Source organism: Mercurialis annua, linkage group LG3 (genome assembly GCF_937616625.2).
Source record: "Mercurialis annua linkage group LG3, ddMerAnnu1.2, whole genome shotgun sequence".
NCBI classification, from domain to species: Eukaryota; Viridiplantae; Streptophyta; class Magnoliopsida; order Malpighiales; family Euphorbiaceae; genus Mercurialis; species Mercurialis annua.
The window spans coordinates 62,041,052-62,065,979 of record NC_065572.1 but is presented as its reverse complement, the minus strand read 5'-3'; the positions used below and the strand labels follow the sequence as shown (position 1 = coordinate 62,065,979).

At 35.5% G+C, this 24,928-nt stretch overlaps 2 protein-coding genes across 2 annotated transcripts; both read right to left on the bottom strand.

Moving 5' to 3' along the window:
* Positions 1 to 1,460: 1,460 nt before the first annotated feature.
* LOC126674092 (protein NRT1/ PTR FAMILY 3.1) lies at positions 1,461 to 6,690 on the bottom strand. Its single transcript, XM_050368466.2, has 4 exons — positions 6,580 to 6,690; positions 6,283 to 6,500; positions 5,198 to 5,760; positions 1,461 to 2,482 (listed from the first exon to the last, which is right to left on the bottom strand). The coding sequence occupies exons 1-4, from the start codon at positions 6,656 to 6,658 to the stop codon at positions 1,585 to 1,587; spliced, it is 1,758 nt and encodes a 585-aa protein (XP_050224423.1). The 5' UTR covers positions 6,659 to 6,690; the 3' UTR covers positions 1,461 to 1,584.
* A 9,873-nt stretch (positions 6,691 to 16,563) lies between these two features.
* Positions 16,564 to 21,648, bottom strand: LOC126672812 (uncharacterized). Its single transcript, XM_050366763.1, has 2 exons — positions 17,317 to 21,648; positions 16,564 to 17,205 (listed from the first exon to the last, which is right to left on the bottom strand). The coding sequence occupies exons 1-2, from the start codon at positions 21,646 to 21,648 to the stop codon at positions 16,564 to 16,566; spliced, it is 4,974 nt and encodes a 1,657-aa protein (XP_050222720.1).
* Positions 21,649 to 24,928: the final 3,280 nt, after the last annotated feature.

Here is a 24,928-nt window from a genome sequence, read left to right as displayed (position 1 = left end):
AATTTAAATTTAAGCTTTTAAAAAATAAGATTATACAATATAAAAATAATTTATTATTTTATAAAAAAATGAAATTTTGTAATCTAATTTTTTTAACTTAATATTCAATGTAAAATTTCAATTTTTAAAGGTAATTATAAAATATTAAGATAATTACCATCTTAGAAAACAATAGTTCTCTTTTTATAATGAAAAATGAATTTTAATTTTCTCACTTATTCTTTCTGTTCCGTTTGAAGAATGATGTATCTTATTTTTGCATTAAAAAATTATTTTTTTCTTTTAAAAATCAATTATTATAATTTCAAAATATATTTTACATTATTAGAGATAAAATAAAAAAATATCAATTATCATCTTATTATTTTTATGTATTATGTTCTTTTTTAAACGGAGCAAAGAAAGTATAACATAAAATGTTAAATTATGAATCTTGCAAATGATGCATTTTTAACACTTATTGTTTATTTTATCAAACAATTTATTTTATTTTATTTTAAATTTAAATTATAATTATATAAAATCACTCAATCCAAATGATGTATTTTGAGTTTTTTTTTTTATAAATAAAACATGAACTATGATTTTATTGTAATGGCCTAACTACTTCATAACTATGAACTTTTTGTGTTTTATATTGTAGTAACATTTATTATCATAATTTTAAATATAGTAATCAATTTTAATATTTTTAAATAGTTTAATCAACTATCATCAATCACCATGTTATAATTTAGTTGAGTTCATTTTAAATTATATTCTTATCTTTTATATTTTTAGTATATTTCCATTACAATGGAAAGTTCTTCCCTAATTTCAAACCTAAACTGCACTATAAGACAGTCAAATTCACTACGCGTCATCCACTTCTTTACGTCAGCTCGAAATAGATCAAATTTGATTAATCTTCACCCCAAAACTTTCACAAACTAAAAATACTAATCAAACCAATCTCTAATTGACAATTGATTAAATATTAAAAATAATACAATAACAAAAAGAGAAAGGTTTAATTATTATTTTTGAAACTTTTCGTTTATGCTCAAATTTATAAATTTTAGTTTATTTTTCAATTATAATTATTTATTCAAATTAAAATAAAAGAATATATAAATATATTTTATATTATTTCTATTTGTTATTTTATTATAAAAATTTCAAATATAAAGGATATATTTGAACTTTTTCTATTCCGGTTTAAACAAATGACTACAGTTAATATTAAAAATTAACAAATTTATTAAAATTTGTTAAAAATTTGAACCATACATAAAAAATGAGATATTTTTTAATAATTAAAACAAAGAGAAATAAGATAATAAATTTATTTATATCAATACTTTTAACTAGTGGAAACTGGCCGACCAATTGCATAACATAATTTTGGTATAGATCACAATAGCATCTCAACAAAAAGTGCTATAAGAGTAGCAATAATATTACAGATTTACAACCACATATTATTGAAATATCACTTCATATTATATGTTAGCGTGGAATAATATTTTACACAAAAGTTCTTCCATTTGACCTAACTATTAGTCATTTATTCAAAGTACGTATCAGATTCTTCTTCTTTCTGATTCACTTTTTGTTTACAGTAAGCTCTAAACCATCACCTTCTTCAGACTCACTACTCTCCTTATTATGAACTTCAACAGGCTTAAACGTATACGTTTTAGCACAAATCAAATAGTAAATCAGATTAACAACTTGTAAAATTGTAATCAGCCAGTAAAAATACTCTAGTTTCCCCTTGTTCAAGTTATCATCAGGCAGCCAGTTTGTTCCATTAGGGCCAGCAGAAAACTTGTGCACCAAGGTAACTAGAAGGGTACTCACGTAATTCCCGACAGAAATCGCGGTCCAGAATAACGCCATAGCGGAACTTCTCATGCTTTCCGGGGCTTGATCGTAGAAAAACTCCAAATGCCCGATGGACATGAAGGCTTCTGCAATTCCATGCAGAGAATACTGAGGGACAAGCCAGAATACTGAAATGGGGATCTGATGATGAGAATTTAGTAGCCCGTGTTGTTCAGCTACGTGTTTTCGTTTAATTTCTACGAAACCTGCGACTAGAGTGGCTATAACGGAGATGAAAAAGCCGATTCCCATCCTGTGTAAGAAGGTGATTCCGCGATCCAGGCCCGTGAATCTACGAGCGAATGGAACGAAGAAACGGTCGTATAAAGCTATGGTCATGAGCATTGAGGTCATGGTGAATACGGACATGGAACCGGCGGGGATTTGGAAGGATTTCGAGAGATGTCTGTCCATGGATTTGGCTTGTTGGAGAGAAAATGTGCTTTGTTGAGCATAAGCTGTGATTAGGAGAATTCCTGCTGCCCAAATTGGTCCCATTCTGATGACTGATTTGAGCTCTTCGACTCGGTGGACTGTGTTTAATCTCCATAGATTTGGTTGGTTGCCGTTTTTGAGATTGTCTTCTTCTGTTACAATGGCTGCTTTGTCAAGAAACCTGCAATTTTTTGGGTTCATATATTAGGTTAGGAATAATTATTTAACGTAATGAACGTGTCATATAACTCGTGCTACAAACTATTATTGTTTGAGTGTTAGGATATCTAATAACTAAATGAAATAAATAATATTTCAATATCATAAACATTCAAGCGCCGAGCCAGAAATAAAAATTAGGGGGGAGGGTGGGCAATTATAGCCAATTTTTGAAAAAAAAATATTTGAAGGAGATTTTTGAAGAAAACCAAAAAATAAACTGAGGAGACTGGGCTGGACTTAATTAATGTCATTATTAGTGATTCATAGATCTTATCATAATGGACAGATTTAGGTTGGACTCTTACCTGAATCTACTCTATATATATAAGTTCAAAATTGAGTTGAATAATACATTTCATTAAATTAAGTTTAGTCTTGTCAAAAAAACAAAAAAAATTAAGTTTAGTCTATAAATTAGATTTATGAAGGTTTGAATTAGATTTTTTTAGGATTATGTGAAATCTTAAATAAATTTAAAATCCAAAAATCTAGGTCTAATAGGTTCAAACTGATTTATAATTGAAATTAAGGGTTTAATCCTGTAATAGCTGAACAACTTTGGGCGGGCTTATGCGGATATCAGGCCCATATAGAGGCCTACTAGTGAATTGAAATGAATTCAGAATTAGACAAGGAAGGATAATTGAAAATTTGTAAAAAGTACTCTATTCAGAATTAGACAAATTTTCCACGTAAAATTAGTTAAAAAAGTTGGGTTAAAAAGATAGATTGTAAAATATAATTTTTTTTTAAAAAAAACAAAGAAGAATAATGTTTCTACTCATACTGTCTCCAATTTAGAAAATAAATAAAAAATACTCTTTATAATTTTATTTTTAAATTTTTTTAAAACTTAGAAACCGTTTTAAAAACTATTTTAAAAAGTGTTTTCAGAAATGGTTGTACAGTGTTTTGTTTTTAATAAAAACTAGGTTGAACGAGATTTGAAATATAAAGCCAAAATGCAAGAATAAGAAAAAACTCAAACATGTAATTAGGATAAGGTTTTTAGGAGAAATTTTTAGGTATACCGAGTCTACCACATCATCCATAGATTAATCCATTCATAATACAACACCTCATTAGAATGATGGCAATATCGTAATATCACCATTAAGATTTAAATGCATTTATTGCACAATTATTACGATATTGCCATCATTCTATTGAGGTGTTGCACTATGAGTGGTTTAGTCTACGGATGACGTGATAGACTCGGTCTACCTAAAAATTTCTCGGGTTTTTAGATTATAAAATGTGATCTAATTTTTACTATTTTTTTGGTTGTTTTTTTCTCGATATTTTATAAACACTCCATGATAATATTTGTGGAAGTCACCACCACATGGAATTTTAAACAAGTATAGATAGACACACCCAAATGATGTGTCCAGCACTGCACCGCTCATTCAGTTTGGTTCGATATAAAAAAGTATTAAAAAACTCATCAATTTTTTTTTAAAAAATATAAACAAAATTAAATTCTAAGATAAATTTTGATTATGTTCAATTAACTCTTTTAAAATACAAAAATTAATTGTCTATTTTTTTTCAAAATTTCAAAAATCTAAAATTTAAAATAAAATTTAAATGACACTAATATATTATACCTTTTAGCATTAATCACATAATAGTTCGTTTTTATTTTTAATTTTTAGAAATTAAAAACCAAGCCAAACGAAAACTTTTAAAAAAGTTTATATTATAATTTATAATATTAAGCAAAACCGATTATTTTCATTTTCAATTCCATTCGATTTATTTTTTATTAATTCAGTTTGATTATTTTTGTTAGTAAGTTCAATTCCGTATACACGCTACATTCATGTGCCCAACTTGTCGATTGTTAGTATACAAGTGAGCTGGGGATATGAACTGGCTTTTGTAATTTAGCCTAAGAGACTAATAAAATCAAATACTGAAAACTGTACAATTTCAAATTATTAAGTCATCATTTTTCTGTTTGCAAATTATACTAATAGCTATCTTCATCTTTACAAAGTGATGATGATAGTGATCATAATAATAGCATAGTTGTCATATTATTGTATCTATTCATGGAATGGGGATAAATTTTTGTTAAGCTATTATAGACAGAATAAATATCTGTACTTTCATGAAGAATTTAGATAATTATGTACTCCTTTATTCTAAATTAATACACACTCTAAGATAATGATATATGATTAAGATAATAATGTTTATATATATTAAATAGATTTATTTATGCATATTATCATTGTTATTTCTAGTCAGAATATAAAAACATTCTTCAAGTTATTTAAAAAAAGCACATATTTTTTTTTTAAATTTCTTTAGCCATTTAAACCCTATATATATATATATATATATATATATATATATATATATATATATATATATTGAATCAATCAAATAATAATTCACTATTTATAATTTAAATTAAAATATTATCGATTATTAATTCACGAGTAGAAGAGTTCACGATCGTTAATTTGAACGAACATATAAAAAATTTACGTCAGCAGATACCTATTAAATTTCTATAAAAAACCATCATTATATTTAAAATTAAAAATTGTTATCCAAATTAAAATTAATTTTTTTTCTTCTAAAAATACAGTTCGATATATGTGGCAAAACTAAAATGAAAATGACATGTTTACCCAAAAAGACAAAGAAAAAGAGTACTTACTTCATATAATTACTGTGAACAAGCCTTCCACCAATAGAAATAGCTCCATCAAGTTCATCATTCTGGTACAGCATCTCAGGATCCGAAACCAAGCCCAGTTTCCTCTTCTTAAACGCAGCTACCGACACTTGTATCAACCGGGTAAACGGACTCCCAGCCGGATTCAAGTTCCGGTAAAGCGGGTATCCAAAAACAAAAGCAATAATCGACAAAAACATAGCAATGGTGGGAATTCCAAGGCCCCATCCCCATCCAATATTGTCTTGTATATAAACAAGCACTGTCACAGCCAGCAATATGGATACTCCCATCACAAAATAATACCAGTTGAAATATTTCCAAGTTTTTGTGGTCTGCTTTGGATCCGTTTCGTCGAACTGGTCCGCCCCGAATGCGACTACACAGGGTCGGATCCCTCCTGACCCTAAAGCTCCGAGTAGAAGTGAGACATAGAGGATTGCTATTTGACCCGTATCCGCTTGCTCGCAAACTTGTTCGCCTAGTTTACATGGTGGTGGCCTTGCGCCCGGCAATATTGCTGATAATGTTAAGCATGTCATGCTCTGATACACATAAAAATAAGAAAAATATTTGGTAAGTTCATTAACTTTTGAGGTATAAAATTTTATAATTATCCTAATAGTATGGGTTAATCTTCGGGTTAAAAGACGGAACGATATTAAATCTTTGTTCTATATTTCAATTTGGTGGCAAAACTTCAATTATGATCAAAGTTATATTGAAATTTTAATTATTTTTTAATCATAATTAAACTAAGCGGTACAATGAAATTGATTTATATCTTAAAAATATGCTTCACCCGATTACTTTACCATATAGTAAATTGATGAGATATCATAGCGTTTATAAATAGAAAATAAAAGTTAGATACTATTTTGATACGGACTAAGGTTTTGATATTAAATTAAAACATAGGATTAAGATTTAGTATCACTAACAGCTCTATATTTTATTATTCTTGTATAATTAAAAAATTCCCAGTAAATCTCACATGCTATTATGCATGTATAATTAATAATTTCTTAGAAATGGTTTCTTAATAGAGTTTTAAGAGTATTTATTACCAATTGGTAGATAATGGAAGCAATGGTTATAGTCCAGAAGCGGCCGGCGTAGGCGTCGGCGAGGAAGGCGCCGAGGAGCGGAGTCAGGCTGGAGGTTCCGCCGAAGTTGGTGAGAGTATTGGCGGCTTTGGTTAACGGCATGTGAAGCTGCGTCGTTAAGTAGCTAATCATATTGGCGTTGAATCCGACCACCGCAAGCTTCTCACACGCCTCATTTGCTACAAATTTAGAAATCAAAACACAAATTATGTATATGTATATGTATATGTTACGCCATGGAAATGGGCTTAAGCTTACCAAATATGAAGGGCATTGTAATCATTCCTCCCTTTTGCTTCTTCTTCCCATGGAAGCCTTTCTCCTCCATGTTTTCCATTCTCTTTGCTTTATGTTTTTAATGAACTTCACTCTCTCTATTTATAGGAATTTTTTTCGAGTAAACCAAATTCACCGCGTAAAATTATAGGTTCAAACTGTAATTTGCTTTTAGGAGTAATTTATTTTGAGAAATTTTTATAAGTACTGGATTTATTAAATTAACTTTTGGATAAATAATATATAAAGCAATTAAAGATTAATATGTACTTGAGTATTTAGGGTTAATTATTAAAACATGTTCGCATGTTGGTGAAATTTGCTATTTAATTATATCTTTTTAATATTTATAATATTATGTGCAAACTTTCAATGTTTTTTTTGGCAAGAGCTAGTGTATCTATTTTTTTTTGACAAAGGACAATTTTTTATTAATAATAATAAAAATTATATAAATGAACAGTTTTTCAACAAACTGAAAGAATTGTTCTAACATAATACAATGAGTGTTGTAAATACAACTGTACATATAGTTATCGATAAGGGCTTTTCAAACCATCAAATGAGTTACCTAATACATTTATGATTCATATATTGAAATACAATCTTGTAACTGCTCTATTCTTAAAATTTCAAATTCTTCAAGTCTCATTTCAGCATGGTACCAAAAATTAGATCTAATAAGAAACAAAACACGACATCAAAAAACATCTCTCGAATTTTAGATCTACAAGAACGTAGATATAACATTTCAAGAAAAGATAAAGAATCTTGAGCGATCTAAAACTTCGGATCAAAAAGTTGCGAAAGAGCTTAAAGATTTATTCAATCAAATTAAAATTCAAATAAACAAACACTTTAAATAAATTTTATTGAAACAAAAAAAATAAATCTATAAATAATAGTGATATGGACGGAAAAAAGATGATTTTCCGGTTAACCGGAAAAATCATCTTCTTCCACTCTTAAGAAGATGCAGAAAGAAAAAAAAAATTTGTTTTCAGAGAGAAGAGGTGTACACAGTACATTACATATAGATGACCACTTTCCATGAAATTATAGAATAAAATAAAATTAAGAGATAATGCATAGCATTGTAAAAATTAAAAAAAGTGATTAAATCATGAATTTTGCTAAATTCCAAGCACTTTTTAATAATTAACACTAATATTTATAATTTCTGTTTTCGTTTAACAATTGAATCCATTAACCCTTTAGTTTAGTTAATTTCATTACATAGTAAATCGATCAAGTTATAACATTAATTTTTTATTTGTTATTTTTTCTAATGAATTGTTTTTTAGTTTGTTCTTAATTCTAAGGTTAATGTAAGGGTTACCTTGTAGTTGTATACAAAGGCTTGGGGTCGTTAAATTACTGAATTTGATCAGGTTTAATTATTTCCAGTAATTTTGTAAATATACTCCTAAGTTTTTATGGCAAAAAGATTTCAAAAAAATGTATATCTGTATCTAAAATGATCTGTCTTTTTGATACTATTAATTGTAAATAAGTAGTGGAAAATCTAAAAAGTGAAATGCGATAGGTACAATGACAATGAGATTTTGTAAGTTTCAGCTTTAATTTCCTTGGTTTCTAATAAATTATCCTTCCGCTTATATTGATGTTGAATTATACACCCAAAAACGAGGGAGGTGGGCACAGCGGAGCCATGATCAGAATTTAAGAGGGGTCTATTATATGAAAATTAAAATTTAATAATGATAAATTTTAAAAAGTTCGAGTTTTTAAAAAGTAAAAATTGAAAGAGATCAATTATATAAAAAGTTTAGTTTAACAATTAAAATTTAATAATGAAAACATGTTTTCTTTTTTTAAGTTTGAATAGACTCCTCCTCTGCCTCCGGACATGATGCTTTTTGTGATAAGCTATTTGTATTTATAAGTGAGATATAATCCGGATTAAGTAAATTTTTTGTTAATCTAAAATCTAATTTATTAGTATCTATGTTAAAAAAAAATATCTTTATATTTACGAAGATTAAAAAAATCATTGCAGCAAAGGTTTATATGAAAGAAGAAGGTCAAGTAACTACATAATGTTTTATTGAATTCAAAATTTACCTTTCACATCATGTTAGCAAATCAAATTTTGAGACTGAATGACCATGTTTTTATGTGAAACATGGCAAGTGAATTGAAAAACAATATCTTAGCTAAATAAGGAAAATCCAATACGTGTGTTTCTAGCCGTTTATAATCTTTTTTGAACAAAGGGTCAACGTGCCCCCTGAACTTATAACACGGGATCATCTAACCCAATTTATACTTTTTTGAGCAACTAACCCCATAACTCTTCATTTTTGGGTCAAATAACCCCATAATTTATATTTTTATTTTAAAAAAATAGATTTAGAATAATTATATCGCAACAATTAGAGAAATATCTAATTACCTTTTTGCATCCATCGCCTCCGATTTATATTTTACACATTTTAATAATATAATTATGGGTTATTTGACCTAAAATTGAAGAGTTTTGGGGTTAGTTGCTCAAAAAAGTATAAATTGGATTAGATGACCCCGTACTACAAGTTTAGGGGGCGCGTTGACCCTTTGTTCTAATTTTTTTCCTCTTTGTATATTATTAATAATTTTTTTTATTAACGGTAGACATATTTTATATTCTCTTATTTTATAAAATAAAATATATAGTCTATTTTTTTCATCCTTTTTTGTTGGTTTGGTTGAAAATTCATCTAATAAGCATGAACCAATTTCAATTTCAATTTAGAATTAATTGTAAATTAAATTATAGTAAAATTTAGTGTGGTTTGCAATTATAACACGAATTTTGAAAGTATAACACGAATTTTGAAATGTATGAATATCAGTTATCAATTATTATTTTTTAGCAAATTGAAACATCGATCAATTATACAATAATAAAAATATCCACATTAGTGTTTTCTTAATTTCAGTATTCTAATTTGCCAAAGAAAATAAAACTTGGTGACTAATATTGTTAAATTTTAAAATTTGTATTGTAATTGCAAATCACGCTGAAATTATTAATTTAACTTGCAATTAACCCTTTGAAATCTCAAATGCAACTTAAAAGAGGGGTGAATAAGGCTGTTTGAGAAATTAAATTTTAATTGAAAGGTTTAGAGTTAAGAGAAATTGTCAAGAGTAATTTTATAGTTAAACTCAATCATACTCCACTACTCAATCAAAAATTAAGATTATAAAATCTACTAATTAGGTGTTTAAATTTATACTAAACTTAATACAATGATTTTCTAAAGATAAACTTTCACTTAAAAAATAATTGATTTTACAGAGATAATTAATAATCCACAATAATGGTAAAATAACAAATGTGTATCAACATAAAAATAATGCAATCAATATAATAATTGAATAGGTTTAATGGCGTAAAAAATCACAAACTTTAGCGTGTTTTGCAAATTTAACATAAACTTTCAATTTTGGCAAATTAATACACAAACTTTTGATTTTTTGCAATTTTAGCACCGATCAATTTTTCTTCAAAAAAATCAAGAAAAATGCTGATGTGGACGCCGGAATAGTGGTTATTCCGGCGTACACATCAGCATTTGTTTTCACAAAAAATTGATCGGTGCTAAAATCGCCAAAAATCAAAAGTTTGTGTATTAATTTGCCAAAATTAAAAGTTTATGTTAAATTTGCAAAACACGCTAAAATTTGTGATTTTTTACGCAATTAAGCCAGTTGAATATAAAAAGTAAGAATTTTTTTTTCTCAAAGGCTAAAATTTTCATTAATAATAACGAAAATTATAATAACGGTTTTTCAACACATTGAGTCAACTATTCTGGAAAAGATGATGAGAGCTGTAAAAATACAGTCATCGACTAGAACTAAACTAACCACCAAGAATCACCCAATTTTATAGGCTAAAAAGTAAGAATTAAATGCTTTAGAGTTGTAAGTTGATATGATTTTTATAACACTAACATAGTAGTGGCTAATGTTTATTTATAACCTCCAACAACTCTTTTTTAATTCATTTAAATAGATAACAAAAAATACTGACAATTGTTATGTCGCGCCCGCAACTCCATGTGTTGCACCCGCGATCTAGGCTCTAACTTGAATTCTTCAACAATTTTTTGACAAGTGGCAAACGTCTATCTATTGGATTTCCAATGGTCACGAGTGTCGCGTCCGTAACCCACATCAATCACTCCTGTTACATGCTAGCAAAAAATAAGGATTCTTAAAAATCCTCGCGCCCATGACAAGATTGCTTCGCCCCTGTGAAAGCAAGGTCGCACCGCGACTCAGGTGTGTTACTGGCGCGAAAAACTAACTATTTCTCAAGAAAATTGAGAACTTGATTTTCTCTTGAAAGCTCTATATTATGACGTGAGTGTTTTACGATGTTTTTATACACTAACAAACATGATTAAAAGCTTCTAATTGATAATAGTCCAACACCTTGAATAAATAATCAAAGGTAGATCAATGGCATACAAGACTATATGAAATTATTTAGAAATATATCAATTTAATTTTTAAAATATTTTTTTATGGTATTGGTCTTTTTCTTTCTACGAAATTTTGTTTGTCACTTTTTTTATAAAAATTTGTTTGTCCTCTTTTTTTTTATGAATGATTGATGATTCAATTACTAGAAAGTTAAGAATTGAATTTTTATTTTGGTACATCAATTATGTAATTTTGATTTTTTTTATAAAGCGATATGCAAAAAATGATATATATCTTCTTTTATGTCAAGCTATTAAAAATGAATCTATATTTTTTAAATTTTTTACGCTTGTAACTACTTAAAATGGATAAAAAAATATTTTTATGTTAAAAAAATAAATAAAAATCCTTGATAAATTCTTTTCTTTTATTTTTAAGATTTCAAAAATGCTATTAATTTTTTTTTTAATTCAAATAATATTTTTTAAAGAATCAATATGGATTTAAGAGAAAGGCGACATTTTACTTTGTTCATTTGGCTATTAGAGAATGTGATAAAAATTCATCCAACGGTGATAAGTGAACAAAGTAGAATTTACTTTGTAAAAGACAAAATAACCGTAAAAAGATCCTAAATTTATTATATGTTTACGCAAAGTTATATCATTATAGTCTATAGGAAAAAACATAATTATACGGTATATGAAATTTAAATTTGAATATCTTGTTATTTATTGTAATAAAAAATTATTGATTTTTATACATCTCATTTTTATGTCCACAATTTTGTTTTCTACAAGTTTAATCAATTTTATTTTAATTTAATTAATTTTTTTAAAATATTAATAGTATTTTGAGTTCAATTTTAAAGCTACATAATCTACAAGTGGTTTAATGAAAAAAGATATTGTGTTTTAATATTTAGGCCTAATGTTTTAAAAAAAACCCGACCTTTTAGCCCCTTTTCAATCATACCCTGACGTTGCAAATTTGTCAATTTTACCCTATTTTGCATTTTTGTATTTCAATTGTACCCTGAAAAATTAAATTAACGTCTTTTGCGTTTGTAAATTTGTTTAAAACATTCTACATGTCTCGCATATATTAATTGTATATTTTTAAAATTTATTTAAATTTAGTTAAATTAATTAAGAATTTAAATTAGTGTTAATCTGATTATGGTTTTTAGTTAGTTTATAAAAATAAAGGGCTTATTTGTATTTTTTTGAATTAAAAAGAATTTAATTTCATGTTTAGACTTAATTAATTGAATGATTTCTGATACGGGTCGATCTTAAAGGGTCGCCCGTACTGTATTTCCTGCACAAGTAACAAATATAAGCTCAAAGGACCTCAGGCTTGCTCAGCCTGAAAGCCACTCCGATGCTTAAGTCAGAGAGGGTTGTTTGGTAGGTAAATGAATGTAAGAGTATTTAAGTCTGATTTGTGCTTACCCTTCTCAGCATTCGGTGGCTTGCTTTTATAGTGAGTTTAAGGCGGTTGTTATCTGGTAAATCGTGGGTTTGTCCCACGATTATTGATAATGGTGAAGGCACGTTCCCGATTATCCCGGGTAGTGGGTGTCAGGGAACAGAGTGGATGAGGTCGCCTAGATGGCAGACCTAGATGAGTCCGCCCGAGACAGACATGGGCGAGGGGAGATTTGGAGACCCGTTAGGCGAGCATAGCATTTGTTAGGCGATGCCTGGAGTTCTGATATTATTAGGGCGGTATCAGATGTCCCCCCCTATAATCTTGCTAAGTCAAAGACTTGAAGCGCCAATTTTCAAAATTCGAATTTCCGAAATTTTCGAAATGATTCGAATTCCAAACGTTTCCTTCAACGGTTACGAATTTGAAGCGTTTTCTGACTATAAAAGAACGCGACTTTTGGTTTTTCATTGATTATTTCGAGGAGTTTCCTGCTGTCAGGCATTCGAGTGTCTACCTTGGCGTATAAAAGAGGTACTTATTCTTTAATTTAAAATCTTTTACTCTTGATTTTTCTATCTGATTCTTTACTTCTGTTGACTTATTTCTCCAGCCAGGCTTTCTTCGAGTTACATAGCACCAGACTTTCTCTTTTAATCAGTAAGTGGCTTAGCTATTTTTGTTTGTCTTCTTGTTTTCTTCTTCTTGTTTGCTTTCAGATAGTATATTTTAGGATGTCTACATTAAAGGTTTCAGTGTCTTCCCCTTCTTCTTCTTCTTCTTCTGAGAGTTCTGCCAGTGACCCTACTTACCCTGTTCCTCTTGCTACCCTTGTGGAGTTGTCATCTGACGAGGAAGGGTTGTCTCAAAAGGTGATCCCTGATAGTGAGGAGGGTGTTGATGACAGAGGGCCAGAGGGTGAGGCTCCCCTTGAGGATGCTGGTGGAGATGAGGCCGGAGATGGTGAACTGGGCGATGATGAAGGAGATGAGGAGGATTTCGTTTTGAAGAGACGTACAGTCTCCTCTGGGGTATCTTCTAGTAAGAAAAAACCTTTGTCCGAGTGGCCCATTGTCCTTGGTCAAAGTGCCCTAGTATGGATTAGGGCGAGGTACGAGATTCCCTCCACCATCGGGCTCCGGATTCCTTCTGAAGGATCGGCTGTTGACCAAGTCCTAGGTGACGACGAGCAGTTGATTTTTATACAAGATTTTGAAGCAGGCTTGAGGCTACCCCTTGATGGCTTTACACAGATGGTGTTTGACCATCTTAAAATTCCTTTAGGTCAACTTCACCCTAACGCCCATCGCCATTTGACGGGGATTTTCATTCGTGGGCTCCATCTGAAGAGGTCGGTTGGCTATGAAATTGTCCGGGCGATATATTCTCTCGGGAGGAAGAAAAGTGATGAGTTCTTCTATCTACAACCTGGCCGATCTCCCTTTTGTGGCCTTCCCAACTCTTTAAAGCGGTGGAAATGTTCTTTCGTGATTGCTAAACAGGAAGGGGGTTGGGGCTCCATCCCCAATGTATTTTTGGAAGGTCCTAGGAAATTGGATAAGGTTACATTGAGCGAGGATGATCAGAAAACGTTGACTTTGCTCCGGGATGGCGAGAAGGTTCATGTGGTGAAGCTCATTGAACACTATTTTGGTTGGGATCGAGGCGTTGCTTCCAAGAGAAGCAGGAGAGTAAGGAGTGGCAAGAAGGGGAAGAAGAAGAAAAAGAATGATGATAAGCAGGAAACCTCGCCTCTCAAAGAGGGCGAGTTTCCTGATGATGGCGAACCACCTCTCTCTTCTCCCCTTAATATTTCTTCTATGCCCCTTAGTCCTTCTGGTACCTTGTTTGTACCATGAAGCTTTTATTTTCTTTAATTTTTGTGGAGCGTTTTCTGAATTTTGTTTATTTTGACTTTTCAGTGCCGAACTTCAAGGAACTTCAGCAGAAGGTCATGGAGGACAGGAAAGCTCGCCGAGAGGCTCGAGAGAGGGAGGCCCTTCCCCAAGCTATTCCCAAGCCGATTTCTGAGGCTAAGAAGGCGCCTGCCAAGAAAGGAGGCGATGTTCCTTCTACGGCCGGAGGCAAACCACCTTCTTCTCAGAAGGGTGATGAATCTGCTCCCACTCCTAGGGTGGTGCTGCCAGGCTTCCAGATAAAGGAACCTGTCACAAGCCCTAATCCTCCTGCTGTTCCCTCTTACACCGGTAAGGGGAAAGATAAGATGGAGGTTCCTGCGAAGGAGAAGCATCCCAGATCCCTTCCTGTGGTTCCCCAAACTGCCCCGGCTGCTTCGACCGGCAGCAAAAGGCGAGCTCCTTCTTCAGGGGGCGAAGATACTGAGGGGGAAGGACCCTCTATGAAAAGGCCCAGGAGGGATGTAATGGTGACTCAGGTCGACTTGCTCCTTCAGAAGTATGGGGCCGATGCTACTGTGCGTTGTCCTGCCGTTGCCCACGACATCTTCCGGGGTTCCTGCTGCCCTTCGGATGTTGATTACTATTTGAAGAGGCCGGACAACGTACTGATGGACGATTGTTTCTCTAACTGGCAAAGGTGATTATTTTCTAACCTTATGATTTCGCCTTTTTTCTCCTGTTATGGTTATTTTCTAACTCGGCTTTATTTTATGTTTAGGTTGCCTATGCCCTCCGTCAATATCGCTCCAACCGTCTAAATGACGATGAAATGCGTGTGAAGATAAAGACGGAGTACAAACTTCTGAAGGGAAAGTATGACTTTCTTCGCAGCGAACACGGCGGGTGTACTCAGAAGCTGGACTCTCTTCGTGCTGATGTGGATAGGTTATCCAGAGAGAGGGAGAGTGCTGTGAAGCAGCAGCGAGTGCTTTCTGAGGAGGTCGCCCGCCTTAAGAAGGAAAATAAGAATTTGGCGGCAGAGGTGGTGTTGAAAGGTACTGATTATGACGATCTCAAGAAGGAGTTCGACACCACCGTCACGGCCCTTAATGATAAAGTCTCTGTTGCTGAGAAGAGGCTTTATTTGAAGCGGGGCAGGCTGATTCGTGAGAAGGAGAGGCGTCGCCGAAACACCGCCCAGCTAGCCAATGATCTGACTGACTTCACTGAAGCCATCGTGGGTACATATTTGGAACGTCATCCTGAGGGGAATGTTGAATTCTTATATGGCTTTCCCGAGGGGGTTAACAGTGAGAGTGAGCCAGATTCTCCTCAAGACTTGTTTGTCTCTATCAAGCCTGAGAAGGGTGAGAATGCTGCTGAGGTTGCCGATCAGTCTGTCCCAGCGGCCCGTGATTCTGCCAAGGTTGGCGAGGGGCCACATGTACCTGGTTTGGGGGGTAGTCCTGAGGAGAAGGACTTCGGCTTGCTTATATCCTCGGAGCGGCCTTTTGCTGCTCTGGACTTATTGGATCGGCCTTCTGATCTGGAGTCTATCCTTCCAGGGTCCGATCCTCTAAGTCTTGCCGATGTCCCTTCCCCCACCCGTTCTGGTAACATTCCTGTTGATGCTTCTTCTTCAGCCAGGCGGGGTTCGCAGGAGGGGCTATCTGTCCCAAATATTTTGGAGGGGAACAAGGAGGCTGTCCCGGAGAAGGTTGAGCCAGAGATCAAGCTTTAGATTCCTCCTTCTCCCTTTAGTTTTTGTATAGGAAGAATTTTCCTTTCTCATTTTTTTTTTTTTTATGTCTTTGTAACTTTTTGGAGGGCGTATTTTACCCTCTTTTTAATATATATATTTCTTTATTCTGCTCTGTTTGCATTTTTATTGGGCGATGTTTGCTTAGATCGCATGTATTTATTGTTTCCTTTGTGGGGTTGAACTCGTCAGTTCCCCCTTTTTTTTTTGGAAATATTTTGTTTAAACAATAACTCTTAGTGATAAGATAGTATCTGTGAAATTTCCTTGTCCAAGCAAGGGTAAATTAATATATACTTTGTAGAACTGTGAATACAATACTGTGATCGAAACAATCACTTGGGGGAATTGAAATGTAAACTGTGATGAAATATCACTTGGAGGAATTTGAAATACAATGCTGTGATGGAATATCACTTGGAGGAATTTAAATACATACATACTAAATGACTAATCATGCTGAGAGGTGAACCACTGTTGCTAAATTTTCCTTAAGTTGTTGGCGTTCCATGTTCTGGGTATGGTTATTCCCATGGAGTTGGTGAGTTTGAATGTTCCTTCTTTAATGACCTCGCTGATGGTATAAGGTCCTTCCCAATTTGGTTGCAGCTTTCCGGTCCCTGCTTCTCCTTTTTTGACTTCGGTCTTTCTCATGACGAGGTCGCCTAATTCGAACTTTCTTTTCTTCACATGGCTGTTGAAATGTTTGGCCATCTTTTGTCTGTAGGCTTCCATCCTGATGTCTGATCTGTTGATTTTTTCAACCAGGAGATCCAGATTGTTCCTGAGCTCTTCCTCGTTTTCTTCTAGGTTTAGTTGGTTGTCTTCTGTCCTTGGCGTGGGTGCGCCGATCTCTACAGGAATTACAGCCTCCGTTCCATAGGCTAGGGCGAACGGAGTTTCGCCCGTTGATTCTCTGGGGTTGGTACGGTAGTTCCATAGGACGCTGTAGAGTTCTTCTACCCATCTTCCTTTGCACTCGTCTAGTCTTCTTTTTAGTCCGGCCAGTAGGATTCTGTTGGCCACTTCGGTTTGCCCATTTGATTGTGGATGGTAAACCGAAGTGAACCTTAGGTCGATCTGATACTCGGCACAAAACTTTCTAAACTTTGCTGAGTCGAACTGCTTTCCGTTGTCTGTGATCAGCACCTTCGGTATTCCAAACCTGCACAAGATAGATCTAAAGAAAAAGTTAGTTATGCGTTGTTGGGTGATTTTTGCCAGTGGTTCTGCCTCTATCCACTTGGTGAAGTGGTCAATTGCCACTACCAGGAACTTCCGTTGTCCTGTGGCCAAAGGGAGAGGTCCCAGGATGTCCATACCCCACTGAGCGAACGGCCATGCACTGCCGATGGGTTTCATTTCTGAAGCTTGCTTTCTTGGTACCAAGGCATGTTGCTGGCAAGGCCAGCATCCCCTTACTAGCGTTGTAGCTTGTTCTTTCATCGTGGGCCAATAATAGCCTTGTAGCAGTGCTTTCCTGACCAGTGTTGATGCTCCGTCATGTGCTCCGCAGGTCCCCTCATGTAATTCTTTCATGATGTACTCTCCTTCTTCTTTGTTCACACATCTCAGCCAGGGATGGGTGAATGACCGTTTGTACAGCCGGCCGTTGTATATTCCGAATTTTGATGATAGTACCACTATTCTTTTGGCTTCCTTTTTATCCTCGGGGACTATTCCATTAGCCAGGTATGCTGTGAGGGGGGTCATCCAGGTTTCTTCCCCTTCTACCATCAGTACTTCGCCTTCTTCAATTTCTTCTTGAAAGCTAGGCTGTCGTTTGATTTCATGAGGGATGTTTCTCATTGAGTCGTAATTCTTTGTTGCTGCCCACTTTGCCAATTCGTCTGATCTTCCATTCATTGCTCTGGGTATTTGCTGTAACGACCAGGATCGCCCATTATCGCCAAAGAAGGTTTTGGCTTGCTTGGCGTATTTCTTCAATGTAGCTTCTTTTACTTCGAAGTTCCCTGAGACTTGGTTCACGACCAGCTGTGAATCACTATAGATCTGGACTTCGGAGATATTGAGCTCTTCGCATAATTGCAACCCTGTTATCAGCGCCTCATATTCCGCAACATTGTTGGAAGCTGGAAATTCGAGTCTTGCTGAATATTCCATTTGGATTCTTCCTGGTCCTTTGAGTACGACTCCGATACCCGCTCCTTCTCCGCAAACTGCTCCATCGACGTGTATCTCCCAGGGAGTCGTTTTGTCCTCCATGGGTTCTTTGAATGTTAATTCTACGAAGAAGTCGGCTAGTGCTTGAGCTTTCAATGCTTTTCGAGCTTCATAGATAACGCCCAGGCTTCCTATTTTGACGGCCCATTCTGCTATGCGTCCACTTGTCTCCGCCTTCTGGAGGATTTTTCGTAATGGTTGGTCGGTCCGTACAATGACTTGGTGTCCTTCGAAGTAATGTCGGAGCTTGATGGTGGCGGTGTATACGCACAGCGCCAGCTTTTCCAACTTCGGGTATCTTAGCTCCGCATCTCTGAGCACTTTGCTAATGTAGTAGATCGGGTATTGTTCTCCTCCTTTTTCCGATACCAATACTCCTGCTATTGTTTCGTCAGAGCAAGAGATGTATAAATATAACACGTCGCCCGGATCTGGTCTCGCCAAAAGTGGGGGTGAGGATAGGAAGCTTTTCAATTCCTCAAACGCCTGCTGGCATTCTGCTGTCCATGTGAAGTTCTTGATCTGTTTCAGGGTTTTGAAGAAAGGTAGACATCGTTTTGCCGAGCAGGACATGAACCGACCTAGAGCCGTGATCCGGCCGTTGAGCTTCTGGACTTCATGTATGCTTCGTGGCGGCGTCATTTTTAAGACCGCTTCGATTTTATCTGGGTTAGCCTCAATACCCCGCTGAGAGACCATGTATCCCAAGAACTTGCCTGCCGGTACTCCGAATACGCACTTTTCCGGATTGAGTTTTAGCTGGTATCTCTTTAGCGTCTCTAGGACTATCTTCACATCTGTTGGGTGGTCTTCAGCTCGGATGCTTTTGATGATCATGTCATCCACATAAACTTCCATGTGTTTTCCGATCTGATCTCTGAATATTGAGTTCGCCAGCCGCTGATATGTGGCTCCTGCGTTCTTCAGACCGAAGGGCATCATCTTGTAACAAAATAATCCCTGGTCCGTTATGAAGGCCGTCTTCTCCTGGTCTTCAGGTGCCATGGGTATCTGATGATATCCCGCCTTGGCATCTAGGAATGTATAGAGGGCGTGACCTGCTGTGGAGTCTACTAACTGATCAATGTGTGGGAGCGGGAAACTATCTTTGGGACATGCTTTATTCAGATCTGTGAAGTCCACACACATTCGGTAAGTGCCATTGGACTTTTTTACCATCACCACATTTGCTACCCACTTTGGGTAATAGGCGTCTTTGATCACGTTTGCTGCTTTTAACCGGGCGACCTCTTCTGCGATGGCGAGTTGTTTTTCGGGCGAGTGTCTTCTCTTCTTCTGTATCACTGCCTTCGCGTCGGTCGCTATGTTTAACCGATGACATATGACGTCCGGGTCTACTCCGATCAATTCGTCTGTTGTCCAGGCAAAGGAGTCTCCAAGCGATCTGAGGTTTTCTGTCAGAGATCGTTTGATTTCTTCTTCTAGCTCATCTCCCACTTCTATCTCCTTTCCTGGGGATAATTCGATTTTCGCGGTTCGCCCATAATGCTCCGCCCTTTCTTTCTTCTCTGGAGGTTCCATTGTTAGTACTGGCAAGGTTATATGTACTTTCTTGAGAGCTGTAAAGTATGCTTCTCTGACTGACTTTTGGCATCCTCTGATTTCGGCATCGCCTTCTCTGGTTGGGATTTTCATCAGTAGGTACCTCATGCAAATGGATGCGCATGTATCGTGCAAAAGTGGCCTTCCGAGAATTGCGTTGTATGCAAAGTCCATATTGACCACCATGAATTCTGCTCGGATCTCTTTGTAGATCTCTCCATCTCCCAGTTGGATGTTTATCTCCAGTGATCCTTCCACCTGTACAGATTTGCCTCCTAGTCCCACCAGTGGAGTAGAGACATGTGTCAAATTTTCTTTCTTGAGTCCAATTCTGCCGAACACCTCCATTGTGATCATGTTTACCGAACTTCCCGTGTCTACAAGCATCCGAGATACCTCGAAATTGTTGAGTCGCCCCTTGACAACTAGGGCGTCCTCATGGGGGACTGATAAGCCATGACTATCGCCCTCCGAAAAAGATACACTTCTGAATTTCTTAGCATTTGGTGCACCTGGGCTAACTGAGTAGACTGTTCTTGCAGCTTTCTTTCTTGTAGTATTGCTGTCTCCTCCGGTCGATCCGCCCATTATTACGTTAACCACGCCTGCTGGCTCTGGTCTGGGTCTTCTGGCGGTTTCTTCTTTCCGCTCTTTCTTTCTTTCTGATTCCGTCTCTCTGGCTTCAGTATCCCTTTTTACGAACTGGGAAAGGGATCCCCTTTCTATTAGCTTCTCTATCTCCTCCTTTAGGTGCCAGCATTCATATGTGGTGTGGCCGTTGTCTCTGTGAAATTCACAGTATTTGCTGTTGTCTCTTTTGCTGGCTGATGCAGCGTTCATCTTCCTTGGCCATCTGACCTTCTCTCGGCTGTCTTTTACCCAAAACAGTACGTTGGTTCTGGTTGTGTTCAGGGGCGTATACCGCCTATCTTCGTCTTTTTTCCTTTTATTTCTGAAATGGTCGTTGCCTTTTTCTCCGAACCTCTTTCCTGTGGGTGATCTGTCCCCATTTCTTCTTTCTGCAAATGTTCGTTCTTCTACCCGTCCAAGGCGATTCTCTATCTCTCTCTGGCCATCATCCACTCTGATCTGTGTATGTGCGATGGTCATCAGTGTGGTAAATGATTTTGGTGATTTAGCCAACAATTCCTTTCGTAGGTCGGAGTTGGTAGTTCCATTGAGTAATGCTGTGTAGGCGATCTCCTGGCTCAGGTCTTCTATCTGCATCGCCTCCTTATTGAATCTTTCTACATACTTCCTGAGTGTCTCTCCTTCCCATTGCATGATGGCCAGCAGGTCTGTGGACAGCTTCTTTTGAGGGATGCATGCTACGAATCTAGCCTGAAAAAGCCCTGAGAATTGTTTGAACGTCAGCACTGATCCTGGCTTTAAACTCTGGTACCATTCCTGCGCCAGACCTTTTAAGGTAGTAGGAAAAAGTTTGCATAGTACGTGATCTAAGTTTGTCTGAACATTGATCACCGCTTGGAATTTGTGAATATGGCTCTTGGGACAGCCTGTTCCATCGTATGATTCCAAATTTAGAGGGTATCTGAACTTTGTAGGGAACTCGTGAGAGATGATGAAATCTGCAAGTGGTGAGTCACTTCGAAGAGAGATGTCTACGTCTTCACATCTTATTCCAAGCCTGCTCATGACTTGGCGGACTTTTTCTTCCAGATGCTCTTCTCCGCCTTTGAGGGTGTGTTGTTCATCCATCCAACGTTCTTCGTCTGGAATTACTATGGGGGCGTTTTGTTTCTTTGCGGAATTTTCCGGGGCACCTTCCTCTCGCATCGGTTCTTTTCCCTTGTCCATGGTTGACGTTGACTTCTGTACTGGTGATTTCGCTGATCCCTGCTCTGGTGACTTTAACGAGATACTCTGTTTGATGTCTTTGAGTAGACTGGTGATTTCTAGGAAAGCCTTGAACATTACTTGGTTGTTGATTGGCTCTTCATCAGGTGCTATGGCTATCGGAGGTATCGTCTGTCTTATCGCCAGGGGGTCGCTGGTTTCTCCTTCTTCGCTGGTTGGGGGGAAAAAATTTAGGGCCGGTGGTTCTGTTTCCCTGTCTTCTCTGTTGGTAGCTGGTAGAGTATTATCTCGTAGGGGATCCATTCTTGAAAAAGCAAATTCTGAAAAAGTATCTAAAAGGAACGACGAAACTAATAAGTTCCACGTTCACCGCACCAAATAATACGGGTCGATCTTAAAGGGTCGCCCGTACTGTATTTCCTGCACAAGTAACAAATATAAGCTCAAAGGACCTCAGGCTTGCTCAGCCTGAAAGCCACTCCGATGCTTAAGTCAGAGAGGGTTCTTTGGTAGGTAAATGAATGTAAGAGTATTTAAGTCTGATTTGTGCTTACCCTTCTCAGCATTCGGTGGCTTCCTTTTATAGTGAGTTTAAGGCGGTTGTTATCTGGTAAATCGTGGGTTTGTCCCACGATTATTGATAATGGTGAAGGCACGTTCCCGATTATCCCGGGTAGTGGGTGTCAGGGAACAGAGTGGATGAGGTCGCCTAGATGGCAGACCTGGATGAGTCCGCCCGAGACAGACATGGGCGAGGGGAGATTTGGAGACCCGTTAGGCGAGCATAGCATTTGTTAGGCGATGCCTGGAGTTCTGATATTATTAGGGCGGTATCAATTTCATCATTTAAGTAAAAAAATTAAGAAAAATTAAAATATTGGGGTACAATTGAAAACGGAAAATTCAAAAGTGGGTAAAATTGACAAATTTTCAACGTCGGGGTAGAATTGAAAAAAAATTTAAAGGTGAGGGGTTTTTGAGTGATTAGGCCTAATATTTACTAGTAAATGTACTATTTCATTCAGTTTAAAATGGACCTGTGAAATTTAACATTTTTTTAGGAATGTGGATGTTTTGAAGTACTTTCCATTTTTTTTGTTCACGGAAGAGGTTTTTGACAACAAGTCGGTATGTGAAAAATGTTTTAATTCTAGCAATACCGCAATAGTTGTTGTAATAGAATTGGCGTACTCGAACGTATGTTGAATGAATAGTTTATCGATGCATGTTTAATAGTAGTTATGTGTTGATACTAGCGTGTTTGTGAGTTATGAAAAAAGTAACAATACTTGAGTATTGTGAAAAGTGATTAAAGTTGGTATCATATAGACTTGTGGGTTTTGGAGCAATTTTTCTCATTCCTTAACGCCGGTCATAATACGAGAAGTTCGGGTTGTGACAAGGTACTTGTTTATTCACTATTTTACATTCTTTATTTCTCTTATTTCTTCTTTCTCTCACCAAATAACGTAGGTTGTTCATCATAAAGTTAGAAGAAAGTAAGATGGAAAGAGACGACCCAGTTAATCAGAGGGTCGAACTACCAGGCTCTTCCAGCGGAGATGGTATGAGGGTCATCTCTGATAATGAGCAACTAGATGCCAAGTTACCCAGGGTAACTGGATTGACACCTCCGATGAATACTCAGATTGGTAATTCATGTGCTCTAGGGAGTAATCACCTCTTTTATTCCTTTATATGGGCTGTTTGGGTTTTCTAAAGTAAAACAGGAGGGACGTCCCCACAGGGACATTCCTCCAGAAGGAGAGACGTCCCCCTGGAACATCCCACCCTCTTCTGGAGGGACGTCCCACTGGGACTTCTTTCCTTCTGGAGGGAGTTCCCAGGGGGACGTCCCTCCTCTGGGCCGACTAGCCCATTTGGCATCGGCCCATAAGGACAGATGCCGGCCTAGGGCGTCTGACCTTCTAGGCCGATGCCATCTGGGGATGTCGACCCATATACCAAAAAATATAAAAAGAAATTGTTTTCTTACTCCGGAAAAGCAGGAAAAATTTGTTTCGGAATGTCGATACTTATTACCCGACGAATTGTAATCATTGTCCGTCATTTTAATCGACTTTTTACGTATGTGTTTGAATGAGTTGAGAGTTTTTTTTTGGCTTTGGTAGAAGGGCAAAAAATGTCTTATGTAGGAGCGGTGTCAAGTAAAAAGGGACGGCGAATAGTAAAATCTATTATTTATGATATAATTTTTTTTAGCCACATTATTTATGATATATATTATTGTCACTATGCAAAATAACACATTATAGTCGACTATGTCCAAACAGCACAATATGAGATGACGGCCACATATTGTAATTTTAGTAAGTAATGATACATGACCGACCTTTACTTCTCCCACCATTGTTGACTGATCATCACTACAAACACCATACAAGGACGCTATGACATCCTGTCATCGCTAAACTTTCTTTACAGTAAGCATATTTTCTGGGATAGGCACAACCAAAACCAAAACCAAAACCAAAACCAAAACCAAAACCAAAACCAAAAACATAACCAAAACCAACGAAAAACTTTTATGGATAATTATTATTTCCTACTTCATTTTAAATTTAAAATACTTTATCATCATAATATTTTTAATTTTTTTTTCAATATTTAATCAATTTTTTTCATCCTTCCGCCAGTTTGACCGTTAATTGATTAAGTTAAGACATTTTATCGTTAAAATGTAAACTAAAAGTAGCTCCTAAACTTTTTTTTTTTCAAAAACTTTCAGATAATCATTGAACCTTATTTTTCTGTATGTATATACTTTATTAAAAGTCTAATTATATAATTGCGTAGGAAATGTCGTAGGTAAAATGGTCCACACCCTTTTTTTTATAGTAGCCATTAAAGCCGACGCTCTGTTAAAGGAATTAGATTCAAATAATTATATATTATAATTATAACTATAACTATTTTTCTATGTTTCTTTAAAATAAAAAACAAAATTTAATATGTTTCGATTTAGTGAAAATATAATTTTTTATATGTTTCAACTTTTACTTTATTTTATTTTATTTTGATTTAAAATCGAGTCAAACCATAAATATATTAAATGTTTAATTTTAAATTAAACCAAACTGAAATATATTAAGTTTAATTTTAATTTTGAATTCTTTTAATCATATTTGAAAAAAAATACACAATTATAAATATATTAGTGTCTAATAAATCCTTTCAAATAACTATAAATTTAATTGGAATTTTTAATAATTATGGACTATTTTGAAACAAAAATAAAGTTATGAGTTAAATCTAATTT